This window comes from Labrus bergylta, chromosome 19 (genome assembly GCF_963930695.1).
Source record: "Labrus bergylta chromosome 19, fLabBer1.1, whole genome shotgun sequence".
NCBI lineage: Eukaryota > Metazoa > Chordata > Actinopteri > Labriformes > Labridae > Labrus > Labrus bergylta.
Window position 1 is genome coordinate 4,593,569 of NC_089213.1, and position 20,088 is coordinate 4,613,656.

The following is a 20,088-nucleotide window of genomic DNA, read 5'->3' on the forward strand; positions in this document are numbered from 1 at the left end:
GAATCAAAGTTTTCCTTCAAAGTATGTCAAAGTATGTTTTCCACATTGTGAACATGGAATAGACACGTAGTGGTCAGACTCGCGGAGGGTTTACAGGAATATGAGTGTCGATTTTGTTGGCCAAAGGGGGGAGAAACAGCAGTGTTGTGTTTGAGACGTGTGGAAAAGGTTTTCAGAAGTTCAACCCTGAACCTGTGGGAGTTAGTGCTTGGCGGTGTGTTCTGTCCTGGCCCAGGACGCAGAGAGAGAGAGAGAGAGAGAGAGAGAGAGAGAGAGAGAGAGAGAGAGATAGTGATGGGAGTCTGGGAGATAGGCGAGGGGATTAGAGGGTGTCTGTATGTGAGGCGCTGCACCTGCTCCCTGTCTCCTCTTAGTGCAAAACATTCACTCTCTCTCTCTCTCTCGCTCTCTCTCTCTTTCTCTCTCTCTCTCTCTCTCTCTCTCTCTCTCTCTCACACACACACACACACACACACACACACACACACACACACACACACACATACAGTAACTACTGGGACACATCTGTCAGCCTGAATAGACAAAAGGCCCCCTCCCCTCCCTGCCCTCAGTCTGCTGGACCGGTCCCATTTTAAACACTGACGCTTCCTTGGCCAGGTTCAACCTCTGCTGCTCGGAATACCTCACTGCCTCCGTCACCTGCGCACACTGACCTTCCCCCGAGAGAGAAACGATCTGCTCATAATTACGAGAATTATTCACAATTAGACACGTCAGATTTATAAACTTGGGTAAATGGTCTCAAAGTGCTCACTTGAGGAGTCCAAAACGCTTCTTCATGCACGATTTTGCTGATTTTCCCTCCTCCCTCACACATGAGAGAAATTATTTTTTGACAGGCAGAAACATCTCACTGCTTGTTTTTGTGAGTTTCTTGCTTTTCCACACAGATTGAAGGTCCATTCAGTCCTCAGTGGGTTGAAATCATTTCGCAATAAAACACAGGTCTGCTTAAAACTGTCAAAAATAACAGCATGGTGTCACTTAAACCTCGTTTTTTTTTTAAATCTGTACAGTAGCTCTTTTCACACTTTCACTCCTGGAAGTTTCTAGAATATTTCAGGACAACCTGCAACCAAATTCTTCCTGAGTTACTTTTTCACACATGACCCTTACAGTGGGAGATTTTCCCTAACAGACAGTGTTGGTTTTTGGTAGACGGAACAATGACCTCGAAAGGACGCTGTTATGACCTACGCCGTTGTGAGCACTTGTGTGTAGGTGTGTCTGTGTAGCTCTGCAGTACTCTGTCTACAAACGCTAGCTGACGGTGCGTTTTTAATATCTCCTGTTGACGTTTCAACCACATGTTCTGCTTGTGTGTGTACAGGAAACCATGGCGACCAGTGGTGTAGTGCAGGGTATACGCAGGTATATGGAGTACACCACTGATTTACAGTCTCCATAGAGTATACCCACTTCTAAATCTCCTCTGATTCACACCATTGATTGACTGATTCAGTAGGATGCTCCATTTTCTTTCCCACGATGGTGAAGAGATGACCCTCTCTACTCCGTCTCTGATTGGCTAGTACACACTGACCATTACTTGTCACAGTTTATAACAGAGGCAGTTTATCCTCTGCTGGACAGGTCGCTTAAAAAAACATTTGGGGGGAAATTAAGAGGATACCCACTTCTTTATTCACCACTACACCACTGATGGCGTCTGATACCTGTCTGTGTTGTGGAAGTTTGAGTTGATTAGCTTTCTTCAGTCTGCAGAATTTTGAAAATGGTGAATGCATAAAATAGGATGATACCAGTTGACCAATCACAGGGCTTGTGGACGGCGTCGTGGTGAGGACACGTAGTTACATTTTTGTGGAGGTGCATGTCAGGTTAATTGTGCTTCTTCGTAGATATATACCGCTACATGTGCTAGGGTGTGGATTTTAATTTTTGAAGTTCAAATCAGCTTTTAACAGTCTGTGAATATTTGCTTTGGTGCAAAAATATAAAATAATTTATATATATTTTCTTTAGTGTGCTTTAAATTGTCTCGTCTGACACCTACACCCCCCCCCCCGCCCCCAGTGGTTAAAGGCATTATAAATCAGAATATAATCAAATATTTAGGTCATATAGAGTCGTCATTATTTCAGTCTGTGTCATCTTAAGTATAAAAAAAAACCCTCATCAAAGGAGCTTTAAAAGATGTTAATAATCCAGTTCATGCAGAAGACACTTAGACTGTAGGCAGTAGAAATGGTGGACAGCTTCCAGAGTATTATCAGATATTTTTCTAGGATTTTTTTATGGATAAGAGAAGCCTAAAAGCCTCATCTGGCTTCACTTGATTTTACGACTGCAGTGATTTAATAAAACGTGTGTCAGCTCTCACCTGTGCATGTCGGGGTCACTCGTTCTCTGCAGCACACTTTGGTAGACAGATGACTTCCTCCTGGGCTACCGAGCAGCACCTCAACCTCTGATGTGCTGTATATATTCACACACATGTACAGACACACACACACACACGTATAGAAACACACACATGTGGATCTGATGTGGCCACAGACTGAACCTGGTCGCTGCTGGCCTTCAGCCGTTCTCAGACAGCAGGAAACTCTGCTGGGGAAATAAACTATTCGCACGGTCCCGGATCCAATTTATTAACATCAGCTGAGGTACGTACTGTGCAAACAACCACGGCTCTCTATCACCTCGCTCCGCCGTCTCTTTGTGGCTCTCTCTCTTGTTTGGGATTACAACCAGATTTTCTAGATTTTATTCTCAGCCCAGAAAAACAGACACACCTTCAGGCGAGGGATACAAAGGAACGAAAGGAAAACAAGAACCAAGACCAAGAAATAAAACCAAAACAACAAAGGAAAACAATAAAAACATCACATTTCTCCATCTTAAAACTCAAATGATTGCGTTTGTATCGGTGTTTAACAAAAACTTTGTCAGTGCTCTGACCCTGACGGTTCCTTTAAAGATCCAACTTGATTTTATAAAGCAATGTAGAACTAAAAGAAATATTAAATCACATTCCTGTCGTCTTGAAGCTGTGAATTATATATGTGACCTTTAAAAATATATACAAAAAAACACTGTTAAAGAAAACATAAAGGTACAAAATCTGGCATCAATATGATAGAAAAATTAGAAAAACTTCATGAATTTGAAATCTTAAAACAGGTAGAAAGTAAGTAAGGTGAGTAATGATACTGCAACTTCAAAGACAAACGTTACCTTAAATTAAAGGTCAAAGTTAGAAACATTGCACTGGTGTAACTTTGTTCATACATACTATGAAATCAGAGTCTATACATGAATCTGTTGGTCAATTTTAGTAAAGTTTTCCATTTTTGTTCTTCTTTGCAGAATTCACTGCTCGTTGAAATTCCTCCGTATCGAAACCAAAGACTCTCCACTCCGGTCCACGTGAACTTCTACGTCTGCAACGGCAAGAGGAAAAGAAGCCAGTACCAGCGCTTCACCTACGTCCCTGCTAATGGTAAACAAAGCTCTGCACCTCTGACATCATTATGTAGTTTTTCTGAACAGAGAGAGATGAAGTGTCCTGTAGAGGAGTCACTGAATTCATTTATTTTATTTGTTTTCATCAAATTACATCAAACTAAACATTTAGAACTTCTCACCACTCTGCGACCTTTCTCCTTCGATGTGAATGTCACAGAGGAGTGATGGGGGGGACGAGGTGTTCCTACCTTTGGGATGAGCTGCCTGTGTTAACACCAACAACCACTTGTATCACACACATTTTCTACTGCCAGCCCAGTAAATTGTCTTTGTGAAGTCGGGGTGAGATGCTGTAAGAACGCCGCAGGAAATTCTCAGGAATATTCACAGCAAGAGGATGGGAGGGGGTTGGTAACGTTGGTGACATGACCATAGACCAGTGGTGTCCAAACTTTTTTTCTTGCGGGCCAAAGTTGTTGTGTTAGAATCGCTCGCGGGCCACAGGTTTTGTTTTTTAAAATATAGTTGAAAAAACAGTAAGGCTTTGTAGATCAGAATCAAAAGGCTCGCTGAATAAACCCTTTAATAAAAGGAAATCAAATATTTTGATTTCTTCGTTCTACTTTATTTGTTTTTTTTTCAGAATCAAGCCTGTAACGTGGTTCATGTTTTTTGGAAAAGCTTTCTGCATTTAGCTCAGGTCATTAAATGGTTAAACAACAGTCCGCTTGTTTGCAAAAACTTTGCATAAGTTTTTTTTCATAGTTTACAAAAAATAGTAAAAGCTGTAGATTTTAAAAAAACAAAAAAAAACAACATACATGTTACTGAACATTTTCTATTTTAGGAATATTGTTCAGCCCTTGTTAACATGAAAAAGAAAAATAAGATAATGTGCCAATCTTAATCAAGGCCTCATTTGAAGTCACGGGCCGCAAAAAATCCCCTCAAGGGCCGCAAATGGCCCTCGGGCCGCAATTTGGACACCCCTGCCATAGACTGTATGCAGCCTTTTTTTTTCCTCCACACTTTTATTGGCATTGTGCATGTGTCAAAGGAGAGGTAGCATTGATATAAAGGCTCATTGTAGCGTCGTATAGTAGACTCTCTCTCTGGATAGTCTCCAGCTATCCAGAGTGTGAACAACCAACTCAGAAAGACTTCATGAACAGTATAACTTTCCAGACATTTTCAGTAGTTGCATGTGTGGAAAACGTCAGAAGAATTTCAATCTGAGCCTCATCACTTTGATCGGTTGCAGTTTCCCCAAAGGATTATATCGCAGCAGTTCCAGCTTCTTCCGCTGCAGAATGAAGCAATCACAAAACTTTTGTACATTTGGTCATTTTGATCTCAAAATATGTCAAAGTAGTGCTCAGTTTTCAGAGAGCATATCTTTCTTGGCGCAGTTTAACCTCGCCGTTACATCGAGCAGTCCCCATGGTCAGAGGCTGCCGTCCCTGAAGCGGGCGACCAGGGTTCGACTCCCACCCTCAGCACTTTGCTGCATATTATTCCTCACTCTTTCCGACACTATCCACTGTTGTTCTATCTGTCCCCTTGTGGGAACAATAAAGATACCTTTGACCTTTGACCTTTGATGGCATAAAAGCCCACAAAATTATCAAAAAGAAAAAAATGCTGCTTTCTCTTGAACTTCTTTAATTCACGGTTTGGATCAGATTAAAGATTGTCTTCAGGTTTATTATATCAAGAGAGTGGTCATGATGTCAGCATCCAATCACAGCAGTCGAATGTAAATTATACAGTACAGCAGACACAGTGTTTTGTTACGTTTTGGCCTTTGAATGCCTTTGTCTAAAACCACTATCATCTGTTTGATGTTCATTCAGATGTATCACCAAAAAAGGAAAATACCCTTCAAACCTCTCTGCACACCCTTTCATATTCTGCCTCTCTAACTTCCCCGTCATCACTTCTCCACTCTGTGCCTTCTCTTTCCTTCATATCCTGACTAATGAGAAACTTTTTAACCAGCGTTAAAAACCAGAGTTCACATCTGAAGAGCAGAATAAAAACAGTTTGTTTTCCCTTTTGTCTTAGCGGTTTTCTAGGGAGGAACAAAGCAACTCTATTATTCCTCCACAGTAAACAAAATACATCTATAAAATCTGTTCTTTTCCGTACCTGTAGCTGCGTGAAGGCAGCGCTGAGTGGACAGCAGCAGGGCGGGGAGACGAGCATGGGAAAAGCAAGTTATTTGAATAGAGGACCTACTGCCAAGCTAAATATAAACACTGACCGAGCAAATGAAAAGTAAAAACCGCTGTTAATTGCGTTTTGGGCTCAGAGCACAAAATCCAGTGGGTGGTTCAAAGCTGTGATTCAAGCGAGCGGGGCCCAGCCCTGTACGTGGGCGAGCGGAGTGCCCCGCTGTGAAAGTGGAGCATTGTCCTCTGGATGCAGAGAGGGTGTGGGGGAGGGGGGGGAGAGACGGGGGGACAGCTCGTCTGGTCAGAACCTCGTGAAAAAGTGAGAGTCAGAAAAGTTCAATTGAAGATTTAAGATCTGCAAGTCTTTGGAAAAAGTTCATAACCAATGAGAAGACAGAAAAAACATCTAAACCATTCTCTGTTTTTCGATGTGTTTTTAATGAAGGAACTTTATTAAAAGAGCTAAAGCTGAACAACTTGAATTGTTCCTGCAGCAGGAGTTCCTGCAGCTCCTGGGGGAAATAAATTGTTTTTTGGGGGAACATATTGTACACTGAAGAAGAAGATGTGCCCGCACAAATACCACAATAAAGTAATAACACAAAGAACCGATATGTAAAAACATTAAAGACAAATACCAAAACCAAACAGCAGTTTTAATTAACTTAAGATTAGATATATGTATATGTTTTATACAGATGTTTATCTAAACAAAATACTTATTGAAATAGGCTATAGGTTAAGCTGCCACTTGTTGAAAAAACTGTATAAGGTTCGATTTTTCATTAAATATATCAAGGTTTAAAAAAAAAGGAAAGAAAGGTAACGTGCTTTAACACAAAAGATAAATCAAGGAGAGACTTTTTTTTTAGATGAGAACTAAAGACTCTGATGATGATAACACTCAAGATGAAAACATAACAAAAAGATGGAAACTGAAAAAGGGCTTTTCTTTGCAGCAGCGTCAGCAGGTGTTACAACATCTTATTCAAGAGCGACAGATTTATTTTGGGAGATACATTACGCACGGCTGATTTCACACTCCGGAAACCCACCCAACTTCTATCTTTTGTTGCTACACAAACATTTGCACGTCTCCTGGTTTCTTTCTGTGCGTCTGCATCTGCCTGCCTATCCTCCACGGGCAGAGCACACGCACTTCCTCCCAAACAAGCCTTAAAATAGTGGAGCACGAGCTATTTTAGTTCTGCGGTCGGTGTAACCATCTCCTCGCAGTTCCTCTTTTACAGCTGAAGCCTCGCTAAAGCATGACACATCCACGTTTCACTCTCGACTTTAATTAGCAATTTACTTTTGTCGCGTAAATCCTGCTAGATTAAAAACATCTTTTTTTTCTAAAGTTTTCCCAGAGCTGGATTCAGACTTCTAGGTTTTTAAAAATACAAACCAGTTTAACTCTAGTTGCATGGTAAAGTTTCTCTCTCCTCTCAAACATGAGCATGCTACAGTAGATTAAGAAGAAGGCACATTACACCACAGGGAATATTAAGATTATCACATGTGCAAGAGGGAGCAATTAGTGATGTTTCAATAACCAACAAGCCTGCTCAGCAGCACTGAACCACTTCTATTAATTGTCTTCTCGCTGTATATGCATTGTGAGAGTATGGGGAGCGTGTTATGATTCTCTCTTTATTGAAGAGTTCAGGGAAAACGTATCTCGATGGACAATTCTCTCCTGTCAAATAATGCTCCCGTTATAGAGTCACTTTAAACAACTCTACTCGCCGCATCTGCACTTTAAGAAAACTGGAAGCCTGTTTTACAACTCTTTGATAAAACATGTTTTTCATATTTTAGAGGGAAGCATGATGCTCCATGTCCTGCACAGAGCAGTATGGAAGCACATCACGATGGGTAGCAGTCTTTGATAGAACACCGGCTTCTCTTATGTGAAGGATGGGAGCCAGCTCCTGTTTGAGATCCTTTTTCTTTTGTTGTTTAATACACAACAGAATAAAGGGAGGATCTTCTCTCCACATCACTCTGACACCTAGTGCTCCCGATTAGAGTTTGTATTAAAATGTCATTCATACAGCAGACATGATGATTACAGCCTGCTTACAGTTTTGGTCTCTGTAGCTCATTTCTTCACTCTACAGATGAGTTGTAAGGCTAAGAGAGAAACAGGGAGGGTGTCAGCTGTCTTTCTTCTTACCTCAGTCTCGAATAGCCAGATGTTTGGTGTGAATCAGCATTTCCAATATGTTCGACCGCCGTTAAGGGGCTTCTTAATACCTCTTCAGAAACCAACAAGTGATGTCACTGACACTACGTCCATGAAGATTCCTTCGGCAATTATCTGGAGTGGCAACACATGTTAAAATCAGATCCTCTTTCAATCCTAGTGGATTCTAAATAAGTACAAAAACATGTATCCAGTGCGTTCAGGAAACTCAAATCTGAAAACGTCTCGGTGGAATAAGAATATGAATCGTAGGAGGTAGAGTAAAGTCTGAGAAATGTAACTGCATCAGCTTTGATTTCAAGCACATGCGTCATATTGTGATCTAAAACAGCTTTTGCACAAAGAAAAGAAGGACTAGATCCAGTTTAGTGATGCAGTGTTGAAGCTCAGGGTCGGAGCCTCGCTCTCGTCTGCTTGTATCTGGACTGAAACGCTTGTTATAAAAGATGGATGTCGTGTCAGGAGCGGCGGCAGATTGACAGTCCACATTTTCAACCTCGATGTTCTTCACTGGAATCTCATTTGAACCCATCAGACCTCACATGTACGCCTTGAGTTAATAATCAGCTTTAGTGTTTCTTTGTCTTCTTGAGAAAGCCGTCATTTATTCAAAATGGCCGACTCCCGCTGTGTTTGAAGCTGCTGTAATAGCAACATATTTCATATCGCACATTTAGTGGATTTTAGCACCAGAGCAGGATCCAAAGAAAACAAGCATTTCATTAAAGAAGCAGCTGGATGTTTCTCGTGTTGATGACTCATCCGCTTTTTCTCTCTTCTGCTTTTTGTGAATATTTTGAACGAGGAGGCTCGAACACAAAGACTCATGATGAGAGAGTTTGTTTGGCTGCAGGTTCACTCACTCCCTCACTCACTCACTCACTCCCTCACTCACTCACTCCCTCACTCCCTAACTCCCTCACTCACTCACTCACTCACTCACTCACTCACTCACTCACTCACTCACTCCTTCACTCACTCACTCACTCACTCCCTCACTCCCTCACTCCCTCACTCACTCACTCCCTCACTCCCTCCCTCACTCACTCCCTCACTCCCTAACTCCCTCACTCACTCACTCACTCCCTCACTCCTTCACTCACTCACTCCCTCACTCCCTAACTCCCTCACTCACTCACTCACTCCCTCCCTCCCTCACTCCCTCACTCAGTCCCTCACTCACTCAGTCCCTCACTCACTCACTCCCTCCCTCACTCCCTAACTCCCTCACTCACTCCCTCACTCGCTCACTCGCTCACTCACTCCTTCTCTCCCTCCCTCCCTCACTCACTCCCTCACTCACTCACTCACTCGCTCCTTCACTCCCTCCCTCACTCCCTCACTCACTCCCTCACTCACTCTCTCACTCCCTCACTCACTCACTCACTCACTCACTCACTCGCTCACTCACTCCTTCTCTCCCTCCCTCCCTCACTCACTCCCTCCCTCACTCCCTAACTCCCTCACTCCCTCACTCCCTAACTCCCTCACTCACTCCCTCACTCCCTCACTCACTCACTCACTCCTTCTCTCCCTCCCTCGCCCACTCGCTCACTCGCTCACTCACTCCTTCTCTCCCTCCCTCCCTCACTCACTCCCTCACTCACTCCCTCACTCACTCACTCACTCGCTCCTTCACTCCCTCCCTCACTCCCTCACTCACTCCCTCACTCACTCTCTCACTCACTCACTCACTCACTCACTCACTCACTCACTCCCTAACTCCCTCACTCACTCACTCACTCACTCACTCCCTCCCTCACTCCCTAACTCCCTCACTCACTCACTCACTCACTCACTCACTCCCTCCCTCACTCCCTAACTCCCTCACTCACTCACTCCCTAACTCCCTCACTCACTCCCTCACTCACTCCCTCACTCCCTCACTCACTCACTCACTCACTCCCTCACTCACTCCCTCACTCCCTCACTCACTCACTCACTCACTCCCTCACTCCCTCACTCCCTCACTCACTCACTCACTCCCTCACTCCCTAACTCCCTCACTCACTCACTCACTCACTCACTCCCTCCCTCACTCCCTAACTCCCTCACTCACTCACTCACTCACTCACTCACTCCCTCCCTCACTCCCTAACTCCCTCACTCCCTCACTCCCTAACTCCCTCACTCACTCCCTCACTCCCTCACTCACTCACTCACTCCTTCTCTCCCTCCCTCGCCCACTCGCTCACTCGCTCACTCACTCCTTCTCTCCCTCACTCCCTCACTCACTCACTCACTCCTTCTCTCCCTCCCTCGCCCACTCGCTCACTCACTCACTCACTCACTCCCTCCCTCACTCCCTAACTCCCTCACTCCCTAACTCCCTCACTCACTCCCTCACTCACTCCCTCACTCACTCACTCACTCGCTCCTTCACTCCCTCCCTCACTCCCTCACTCACTCCCTCACTCACTCTCTCACTCCCTCACTCACTCACTCACTCACTCACTCACTCACTCACTCACTCACTCACTCCCTAACTCCCTCACTCACTCACTCACTCACTCACTCCCTCCCTCACTCCCTAACTCCCTCACTCACTCACTCACTCACTCACTCCCTCCCTCACTCCCTAACTCCCTCACTCACTCACTCCCTAACTCCCTCACTCACTCACTCCCTCACTCCCTCACTCCCTCACTCCCTAACTCCCTCCCTCCCTCACTCCCTCCCTCACTCACTCCCTCACTCACTCCCTCACTCCCTCACTCACTCACTCACTCACTCACTCCCTCACTCCCTCACTCACTCACTCACTCCCTCACTCCCTAACTCCCTCACTCACTCACTCACTCACTCACTCCCTCCCTCACTCCCTAACTCCCTCACTCACTCACTCACTCACTCACTCACTCACTCCCTAACTCCCTCACTCACTCACTCCCTCACTCCCTCACTCCCTAACTCCCTCCCTCCCTCACTCCCTCCCTCACTCACTCCCTCACTCACTCCCTCACTCCCTCACTCACTCCCTCACTCCCTCACTCCCTCACTCACTCACTCACTCACTCACTCACTCACTCACTCACTCACTCACTCCCTCACTCACTCCCTCACTCCCTCACTCACTCACTCACTCACTCCCTCACTCCCTCACTCACTCACTCACTCCCTCACTCCCTAACTCCCTCACTCACTCACTCACTCACTCACTCCCTCCCTCACTCCCTAACTCCCTCCCTCACTCACTCACTCACTCACTCACTCCCTCACTCCCTAACTCCCTCACTCCCTCACTCACTCCCTCACTCACTCACTCACTCACTCACTCACTCACTCACTCCCTCACTCACTCACTCCCTCACTCACTCCCTCACTCCCTCACTCCCTCACTCCCTCACTCACTCACTCACTCACTCCCTCACTCCCTCACTCACTCACTCACTCCCTCACTCACTCCCTCACTCCCTCACTCACTCCCTCACTCCCTCACTCCCTCCCTCACTCCCTCCCTCACTCCCTCCCTCACTCACTCACATTGCTGCAGAACAGTTGGATTACATGTTTTTTAATTTGTCTTCTTCTTTTCCTCTCTTAGTTCCCACAATAAAGACGGAGCCACATGACGACTTTGACGCCCCTCTGGTGTGCGGCCAGCACGCCCCCGGCCTGTCCTTGCTCCAAAAGCCATACTTCTCCCCTCAGGTCGTGACCCCGATGGTGCCCTCGGACCCCAGGCCATGTGTGGTGGGCGGAGCTTACTCTCTCAGCCAGCAAAGATTGGCAGCCAAGCCTTCACGGCTGCCCTCCCCGTCCTCTCCTTGCACCAGCCCCAAACTGCACGACCTGTCTCCGCCTCTCTTCACAAAGTGCCTCCCTGCGGCCCCTGCGATCCAACCGTCCCCGATCCCGCACGTCTCCATCATCCAGGAGACACCCGGGCGCTTCCAGCCGCCAAGCCTCTACCCACCCAGCAGCTCCTCCTCCTGCTCCTCCCCGGCCTCACCCTCAACTCCAACTGACGCCCCCTTTTCCCCGCCGCTCAGCATGACAGCAGCGCCGCCTGTTAGCATTAGCACCAGCCCAGGAGCTCAGCAGCACCCCAAGGCGTCAGAGAGTGGGCGGGATGACCTGCAGGAGGAAGGCAGCCCCCCTGCTTTGGCTGTCAGCATCAAACAAGAACCACAGGAGCTGGACCAGATGTACCTGGATGATGGTGAGTGATTAACACCACATAAAGACGGACTTTAAATCAAGTAGTCTCCTCAGTGATCAGATTATTTGGCTCAGCTCCGAGAAACGAGTTGGCCTCGTCTTTCTGCAAACAGCTCTTCACTTAGTACCACTTCAGTCAGTCATTTTTGACAATAACAACCTCCTATTGTTCACTTAAAGGATCCGGCTACTATTAATGACCTCTATCCAGTCCATGGAAATAATTACAAAGGGAACATTCTGTCCAAGCCACTAAAGGGTTTTTTTTTCTGCCTTTCCAGCATGAAATGACCCCAATTAATCTTCAGGTACAGAGGGGACTTTTGATCATTGTCATATGACTCACTGATTATTTCAGCAGGAGCTGAACTTTTGGCCTTTAAAACTCTGTTTCATGAACCTGCAGATGGGGGGGGGGAGTTGCTTTGCTTTCTTTGTTGAGTTAAACGAGAGCATTGACTTTGATAACTACAGAGCTCGACAGTGACCGCCATCTTTTTTTGTCAGCTCTGGTTCTGGAAGTAAATTTCCCGATTCAAAATGTTGCCGAATGTTAAATAATTTTCTGCCTGACAATTTTTTCTGTGCCCTAAAAAGTCAGGACAAAAACAATCAAATGACCCGTTGTTTTATTTTCAAGTGATTCAGCACAGAAGTGGTTAACATCCTCGGCGTGCTCACTTTCATAACGTTAAACTATGATGTTACTGTTCGGGTCACTTACAGGACTCTGTCGGGGGAGCAGATTGGGTTTACCAACACTTTGACACGTCTTACTTGTTGTTTTAATATCTCTTTATTCTCATACCTTTGGTACTTCTTTCCACTGCTGTCAGGTTTTTTTTTTAATAATAAGGTCAAAGAAACCCGGTTGTAAACTTTTTAATACATAACGTTTTAAACCTAGAATCAGACTGAGACCGTCCAAACCCCTCTGATAAAATAACTGCAGCTTTTTTTTGTGAGCCCCGTTATTTATCTCCGAGAGAGCAGAGTTTTAGGAGGACAAACTTTATGATCTCACTGCTCTGGCCCTCGGCGCTCACCGCTGAGGTTCAGGGGGGGCCGTGCGGTCTGCGCTGCGGTGATTTGAAATAAATTGGATGAATGATCCTTCCTCTGTGCTTGAAAAAACATTCCCTGGCCGTGTGCAAATAGATGAAGCAACACTAACCAGCAGTTATCAGTGGATGGAGCAGCGGGGGCTTTGATCTGAAACCAGAGCTCCCCGCTGAATCGTCTGCTCCGGTTTCCTGACGACGGCCAGTGAGACGCTGTTGTTGGGCCGTGGACTGCAGGACTCAGACTGTTCCCATGCCACTTCCTCTGAACGGTCTGGGTAATTACATTAACACTTGTTAGCGCTGTCTGCACGGATATTTTGCTCTTTAAGAGTGAGATTTGATTGGTTGTTATGCTCTCAGTGGTGCCACCACTGCTCATGCCTCTTGAGGACTTTAAGTTTAAACCAGGGTAGTTAAAGGGGGGGAAGTATATCGACTCCAATATGGATATTTCTTTGGATCTGGGTGCACCAATTACCCTTGTTTTCATTGGCAGATTGAGGGGATATTCATAAAGCATTCCCAGATTTAATGTGGCTTCTCACATCATGAAAAACTTTGGCAGCGTTTGATACGACTTCTTCTCTTTATGGTCGAGCTCAGGTGTGGCGTTTCTGCAATTATATGTGGGCCAAGATCATTAAAACTCAAAGTAAGACACCTGAGATTTTTAGGGAGACATTGACTCTCATTAAAAGAATTTAGTGAAAGTATGACTGTGTGTGTTTGTGGGCTGTCACTTAGTGTGAATATATTTAAAATGACTGACAGACGTAAAGGATAATCGTTACATTTTTATGTTTTTAATGTAGGGCAATTTAATTTAATATCAAAACAATTTGACCCACGTGAATAATTGAACAGATTCATTTAAACCACTTGTCCAGTCAACTTCTTATCACAAACCTCTCGAACAGGGCCGTGTCCGGACTCTTTCTGACTGGGGCGGCCCGTTTGGGGCACCAACTTACACAGGGGGGGGCATGACTCACATTTTCCAGATTTACATTTCTTTCTCCCATTATCATATCGAGTACATCTTACTAACTGCTAACTTGAAGGTGTGTTCTGTTTTTTTCCTGTGTACCATTTTTGGAAACAGAAATCTGCCATGCTTAGACTCAAAAAGACAAAGTATCAGCATAAGTCACAGCAAAGAGAACCAACAAGAGAAACGTGCAACAAAAAATTTCACAAAAGCAAAAAGCAGCACATCCCTATAAGTTAATTTGAACATATATCTCGCCTCTGACTGCGCAGAGAGCCAATCATAAGCTGCCTATGTATTGCCAGTTCAAGAGGAGATATTTACGTCCCCTCTGTCTGCAATGTGTAACGCACTGAGGCGGTATTATTGCCCACAGTCGCTCCGCCGCGCTTCTGCAACATCGTAAAATCTCTCACTTTCACACCAATTTCCCACTTTTACAAAAGCATTCTGATGGCAGAGCTTTGTTCCTCTTGTGTAAATGTAATCCACAAAGAGCTATAGTTTAGCACGACAGGGTGGCCAATCAGACTTCAGAGAGTCTGATTTTTTAAACTAGATTTTGTAGTTGACCTTTCTCCATCATCAGAGCGGATATCTTTTGTTTTTTCAGCCCTCTCGTATTCACCATGATCCCCTGCTGTTACACTTTTTTTTTTTTCAAACAGTCCCCCTGAGAGGTTACGAACATGTCTGCTCATGGAAAGTCTGAGCAGTGTTGTCTGGCCCCCGAGCCAGAGCTCCAGCTATAGGCTGCAGGGAGCACGGTCTGAACTCCAGGACTTGCTGAGGCTGAGGGAGATGGAGGCCGGCCACGCTGCCATAAAACCTGCTGACTGCAGAGGTTTGCATGCTTCCCTTTGGCTCACAGAGCGAGAGTCTGGAGGACACGGCCAAAGCCATACGTTATGCTGCACGAGCAGTGTGCTGAAGACTTTGGTCAGCGGTGAGGTAACATGAGCAAAACGTGCATTTTAAAGTCAGATCTGAGCCAAGTAGCATTACGAAAGGCTTTTTTTATGGTGCGTTGTGGCCTTGTTAGATGTCAGGACTGCACAATTGACGACCATAGGCAGCAGGGGATCATGAGAAAAGTATTTGGTTGAACATGTGACTAAAGCCTGGCTGGAGAATCAGTCCCATTTTATACTCAAAACTCACTTGCCACCTCAAGTTGGAATGAAAAATCAGATAATTAATGAAACGACACGATGCCTTTGGAAGGAATATACAGTATAATTGGCTTATTGCAAATCCCTCGACATTCACATCTGCAAAGTCTTTCTTGTAGCCAGAAAAAGTCATTGAAGCATTTCTAAGTAAAAACACCAGCATGACGCAATTAAATTCAACAGCCAATTATAAATGTAATTAAAAACAACCTCCTGCTTCCCCGCCTTAGTTTAGCTGACGTGTAAGATTGGACTTGTGCGTCCTCTTGGTTGAATAGATGTTTGTATGAACATTAGAATAAAATTGACAATAAAATGCAATCCAAAGCAGCAAAGTCTGCAGCTGGAAAAATGACCCAACAATTTGATTTTTTTGTTTTTTGTTTCATACAAAACGGATAAAACTGTTACACGTGGAGAAGCAACACAACAGCTGCAAAAATATATCTGAAGGGCCCCTCCAGCGTTAGCTAATTTACAGCCTCGAGACATCATATCCCAAATGCATAAGAAGCTCAGCACGCTGAAGAACATTTGTCAGGTCATATGTGCATGTTCGAGCTTTTTTAATGGTCATTTAACAGCATTGCACGGACAGGTGACCATTGCTATGGTAACAATAGTCACTTGGTCTTTTTCTTCATGGAAATAACAGCACATAGTTGATGCTGTAAAAGAGTCTGAGTTTGATTATGTAGAGATCCTTAGTGGTTAAATAAGTTAGTAAATGTTACAGATATCATCACTATCTGATGTTATGCAGCTCCACATATTTGCAGATAATCCGTCAATGCATCGTTTTGTTTTCTTCTCGGACACATTCAGCTGTCTTCTGGGTTAAAGTCTAGCATGAATGGGGGCGCTGGTGGCGCAGTGGTTAGTGTGCACGCCCCATGTATGGAGGCCGTGGTCCTCAAAGCGGGCGGCCCAGGTTTGAATCCAGCCTGTGGCCTCTTTTTTTCCGCATGACATTCCCTACTCTCTCTCTCCCTGATTTCCAGCTCTATCCACTGTCCTATCTCTCGGCACAAAAAACCCAAAAATCAATTTTTAAAAGACATTAAAGATTTTCAGATAATTTTTGAGAAGCATAACAGATTCTGAAGCCAGGCTGAAATGCATCATGTGCTGTGCGGCGTGCAGGGTGGCACAAATGCTGATCACAAACCTGATCTGCTGCTCCCGACTGCTCGGAGAAATTTGAAATTTGAATTTTTGTACACCTACAAACACTCAGTGAGAGCAGAGCCACGAGCTGACTCCCCAACTTCAGGGCTTTCTTTTCCAGATTGTGCCTGTACCGACTCTCTCACAGCGTCTGAAATCACTATGGCAACAGCAGACACACCTTTTTGACCTGTCTTCCCCCTCCTATCAAGAAATAAATGAAGGAGTGAATAGTTGACAGGAAATGGCTGCAGAACTCCCGCTTGGTTATGATTCAGCTTTCTAGTTATCTTGTGTTTGCGCTCTGGTTTGTTTGTTAGAAAGAAAGCAAAGAGTGTTTTTTGACTTCTACTTCCATCTCTGGGAGTTTTCAAAGGAAACTTTATTGACAAATGTCAACAGGCGTTTTCACACCGCAGGAACTTTTTCATAGTTCTAGGAACTGTTGGAACCCTCCCTCTTTTTTATTGGTTCAGCACCACTGGGAAATACAACCAGGGTTAAAAAAAAAATCTGTCTAAATCTGTGGTGAACTGGGGGACGGATCTGTGGGACTGACTTGCAGTAAGGCAGTAGGAGCCTTAAGAACATTTCATGGCTTGAGGCCTGGATTTGACGTGGCGGTAAACAGAGACGGATGGTTAAAGGCACAGTTTGTTAATTTCGCCACCAGGGGGCTGTCAATCAAAACAGTTACAAAAGATGGTGTTGTGGCTCTAACAACCTGTGTTACCACGGCAACGATACATATCTCGTGTCTATCATGGCGGCCTCCACAACAAGACACGTCCCGTTACAACTTTAAAATTAAGGATTTATCTTGGCTTTGATAACTGTTTGAAATATTTGAGCAAATGTAAGTACTCAACATAAAATGTATATAACATGAGTTTAGGCCATTCTTTTATGAATTTAGATATTTTGATGTAAACATTCTAATAAAATTCTGCATATTGTATTTGTATTGTATCATTTAAATGAGGAGGGGGGTTGGTGGTGTGGTTGAATATCACCTGATCAGTTCCTCTGTAGTATTGTGTTATTACAGACCGGATCACGTTGATACGTTTCAGCCCTTAATGAGGCTAACAGTGCTGTCGTCTTAGATTGTTTGGGAGTTCCTCGTCTGTCGGGGATTTCCTGGCTGGGGGGCGTCGAGCTGTATCAGACCGCTCCAGCTGCCGTCAACAGGAAACTAGTTCCTGGTTTACTTCATGTCAAACCCAACCCTTATTTTGAATAACTGTTAACCTACTAACATCGCAGCTAACAGTCATGTGTTTGTTTTAGTTACCCACAACTTATTTGTCACTGTTTGAAATGTGGAGCTAGACTTGGGCCAAAAGAGAGGGGGGGGGGGGGGGAGCCTTGCTCAGGGGCACCTCGGCAGTGCTCAGGAAGTGAACTGGCACCTCTCCAGATACCAGACCGATTTCCAGACTTGGTCCAAGTCCCAACACCCTGAGCTACTGCCGCCCCAAAAACTTGGCAAATTCAACGCAAAGTGAACATGTTCAGAAAGGGTTAAGATGAAGTTTTACTTTTAGAACAACAGGGCAACTCTGACAGGCAACACAGATCACACAGATATGATAGAAACATCATGAACAGTTACCAAATAGACAAACAGAAAGGTTGTTTTCTTAACTGTTTTCCAAATGGAGCTGTCTTCACTAAGATATGTTTTATATGTCACAACCAATATCAGTTCAGTTGTTTTCTGAATGAACCCACTTGTTTGCTGCGCTCGCTCCGTGTGTTTCCTGCTGTTGGTTTGTTCTCGACTCTCTCCTGAGCAGATCGATGTGAGCAGAGAGCACATGATGACACAGATGTCACTCTGGTGCTGGCTCTATTTTAAGGATTTTTGTTGTAGACACACTTAAGAGATCAATAGATTGACTTCTGTTTCAATTAGATCCTCCCCTTCAAAAGTGACGACACGGTGAAAAGTGGGCCATGACAACGGACACATAAACAGTCGATGTTGTGGCGTCCGTGGAGCCAAGGAGAGAGATTCACAGCAAAGGTCCTCCTTTAGCTCGCTGAATTCTCAGCTTTAATTTTGAAGGTCTCATTCTGGCACGTTTGGATTTATGTTTTATTTGTGTCGTTTTTTAATACATATGTTTCTGTAAGCTCACAGCCTGCCCAGTCCAATAGATCCATTGAGTCAATCAAATGATCAGGTCAGGATATTGGCTATCTAAGGCTGTGTGCTCCATATTTGCTCGACTGTTAAATGGAAATTTAAATTCAGTTTTACCGACTAGTTTGCACGTAAGAAAACACTCAGTAATCAGTCAAAAATTTAGCAAAATGTATTTAATATTGTGTGCAAGTAAACCACGTAATTTGGTTTGCCTAGTGTTGCTAACGTTAGCAGTGCTAGTACCCCCAGCCTTCGACCCTCCCTGCAGGTCAACATCCCAATGCCTTTTGCTAAATGAGGCTCAAATTGCGCTGGTCACTAAAACCTGACACAGCCTACATACATTTTCATATCTCTGTTTTCTGGATCAGGACGAGATCGCAGCGCAGTTTGTCAAAATACTGCCTAACCTCACTGCTATCCATGCTATCCGTTCACTGAGCTCGTTTACATCCAGGTAGTAGAGCAGAAGGAGAACAGGCACATTAACCAGAGCTACAGCCAGTCTACGGCAACAGCCCCATCTAGTGGCAGACCGCTGTTTTGCAGTCAGAGCATAACAATTGACTGGCATCAAGGGCCAACATCTAAAATAATTAATAAAAATGTTTTAACCGACTAATAACTCTGGTGCTAACTAGCTAGGGTGACTTTTGACTGTTTAGTCGACTAAATGTGCACATCTCTAGATTTAACACTGGAACATAAATCCTCTCCAGTCATGCTTACATGCATTTCACCCCATGTTTAATTTCCATTTATGTCTACTGGTCAAATGTCTGCTGGTGCATACAATAAGGACAAGGCTTTACACAGAAATTGTAGCATCATTGTCGGCCTCTCATACATAAAGCATTAACTATTTTTTTAACAGAATCAGTACAACTTTGATTCATCATCCATGTTGAATTGTCTACTGGTCGTCAAAGCTATTTCTCCTTTTTTTTTTTAGTGTAGTGCCCCTTTAAGATGAACCTTTTAAACATTATTTTTTGGTCGTCTGCTTGATCGTCTGCTGAATCAAGAGAAAACGTTTTAGACCACCTGAATAGAAAATGTCAGAGAGAGCCGTGTTGACAAGTCTCTTCCTCGCTGCCAAGTTCTTCACAAACACGCACTGATGTGAATCTCACCCCGCTCATGGTCACATAATAGGTTCAGTGTGTCCCTGTGTTTGTGCGACACGCTCATGTGAGATCGCTGCTGTTCTGCCGTTATCAGACCTCATGAGGGATCTTCTTGTTCCTTTATTATTAGCAGCGAGAAGATCGGCGAGCCAAACACATAAAATTCATGTCAAACAAATCTCTGTAAGCGCTGGAATTATAAACAGCTTCAGTTAAAATTTCAAATATGTGTTGCTCAGAAGAGAAAAGTTCCTCCTCAGGTTTTTTATTTAGTACCTCAAGGTGGTTACGACACGTTTATATGTTGCAATTTTTTTTTTTTTACAAAAAAAGCCTCCTGCAAACTTGGAAAAACCCACAGATACTTTTAAAGCAGATTTGTTGCCAGGCACGTACACTCAGTCATCTTTTTTTCAGGATG

At 44.4% G+C, this 20,088-nt stretch overlaps 1 protein-coding gene across 1 annotated transcript in view; it reads left to right on the forward strand.

The window, feature by feature from the left end:
- Positions 1-20,088, forward strand: part of nfatc1 (nuclear factor of activated T cells 1) — a 49,413-nt gene that overhangs the window by 25,959 nt on the left and 3,366 nt on the right. Inside the window, exons 8-9 of the mRNA XM_020642244.3 lie at positions 3,355-3,487; positions 11,381-11,998. Of these exons, the coding sequence (XP_020497900.2) occupies positions 3,355-3,487; positions 11,381-11,998 (751 nt within the window). The remainder of the gene's footprint in view (positions 1-3,354; positions 3,488-11,380; positions 11,999-20,088) is intronic.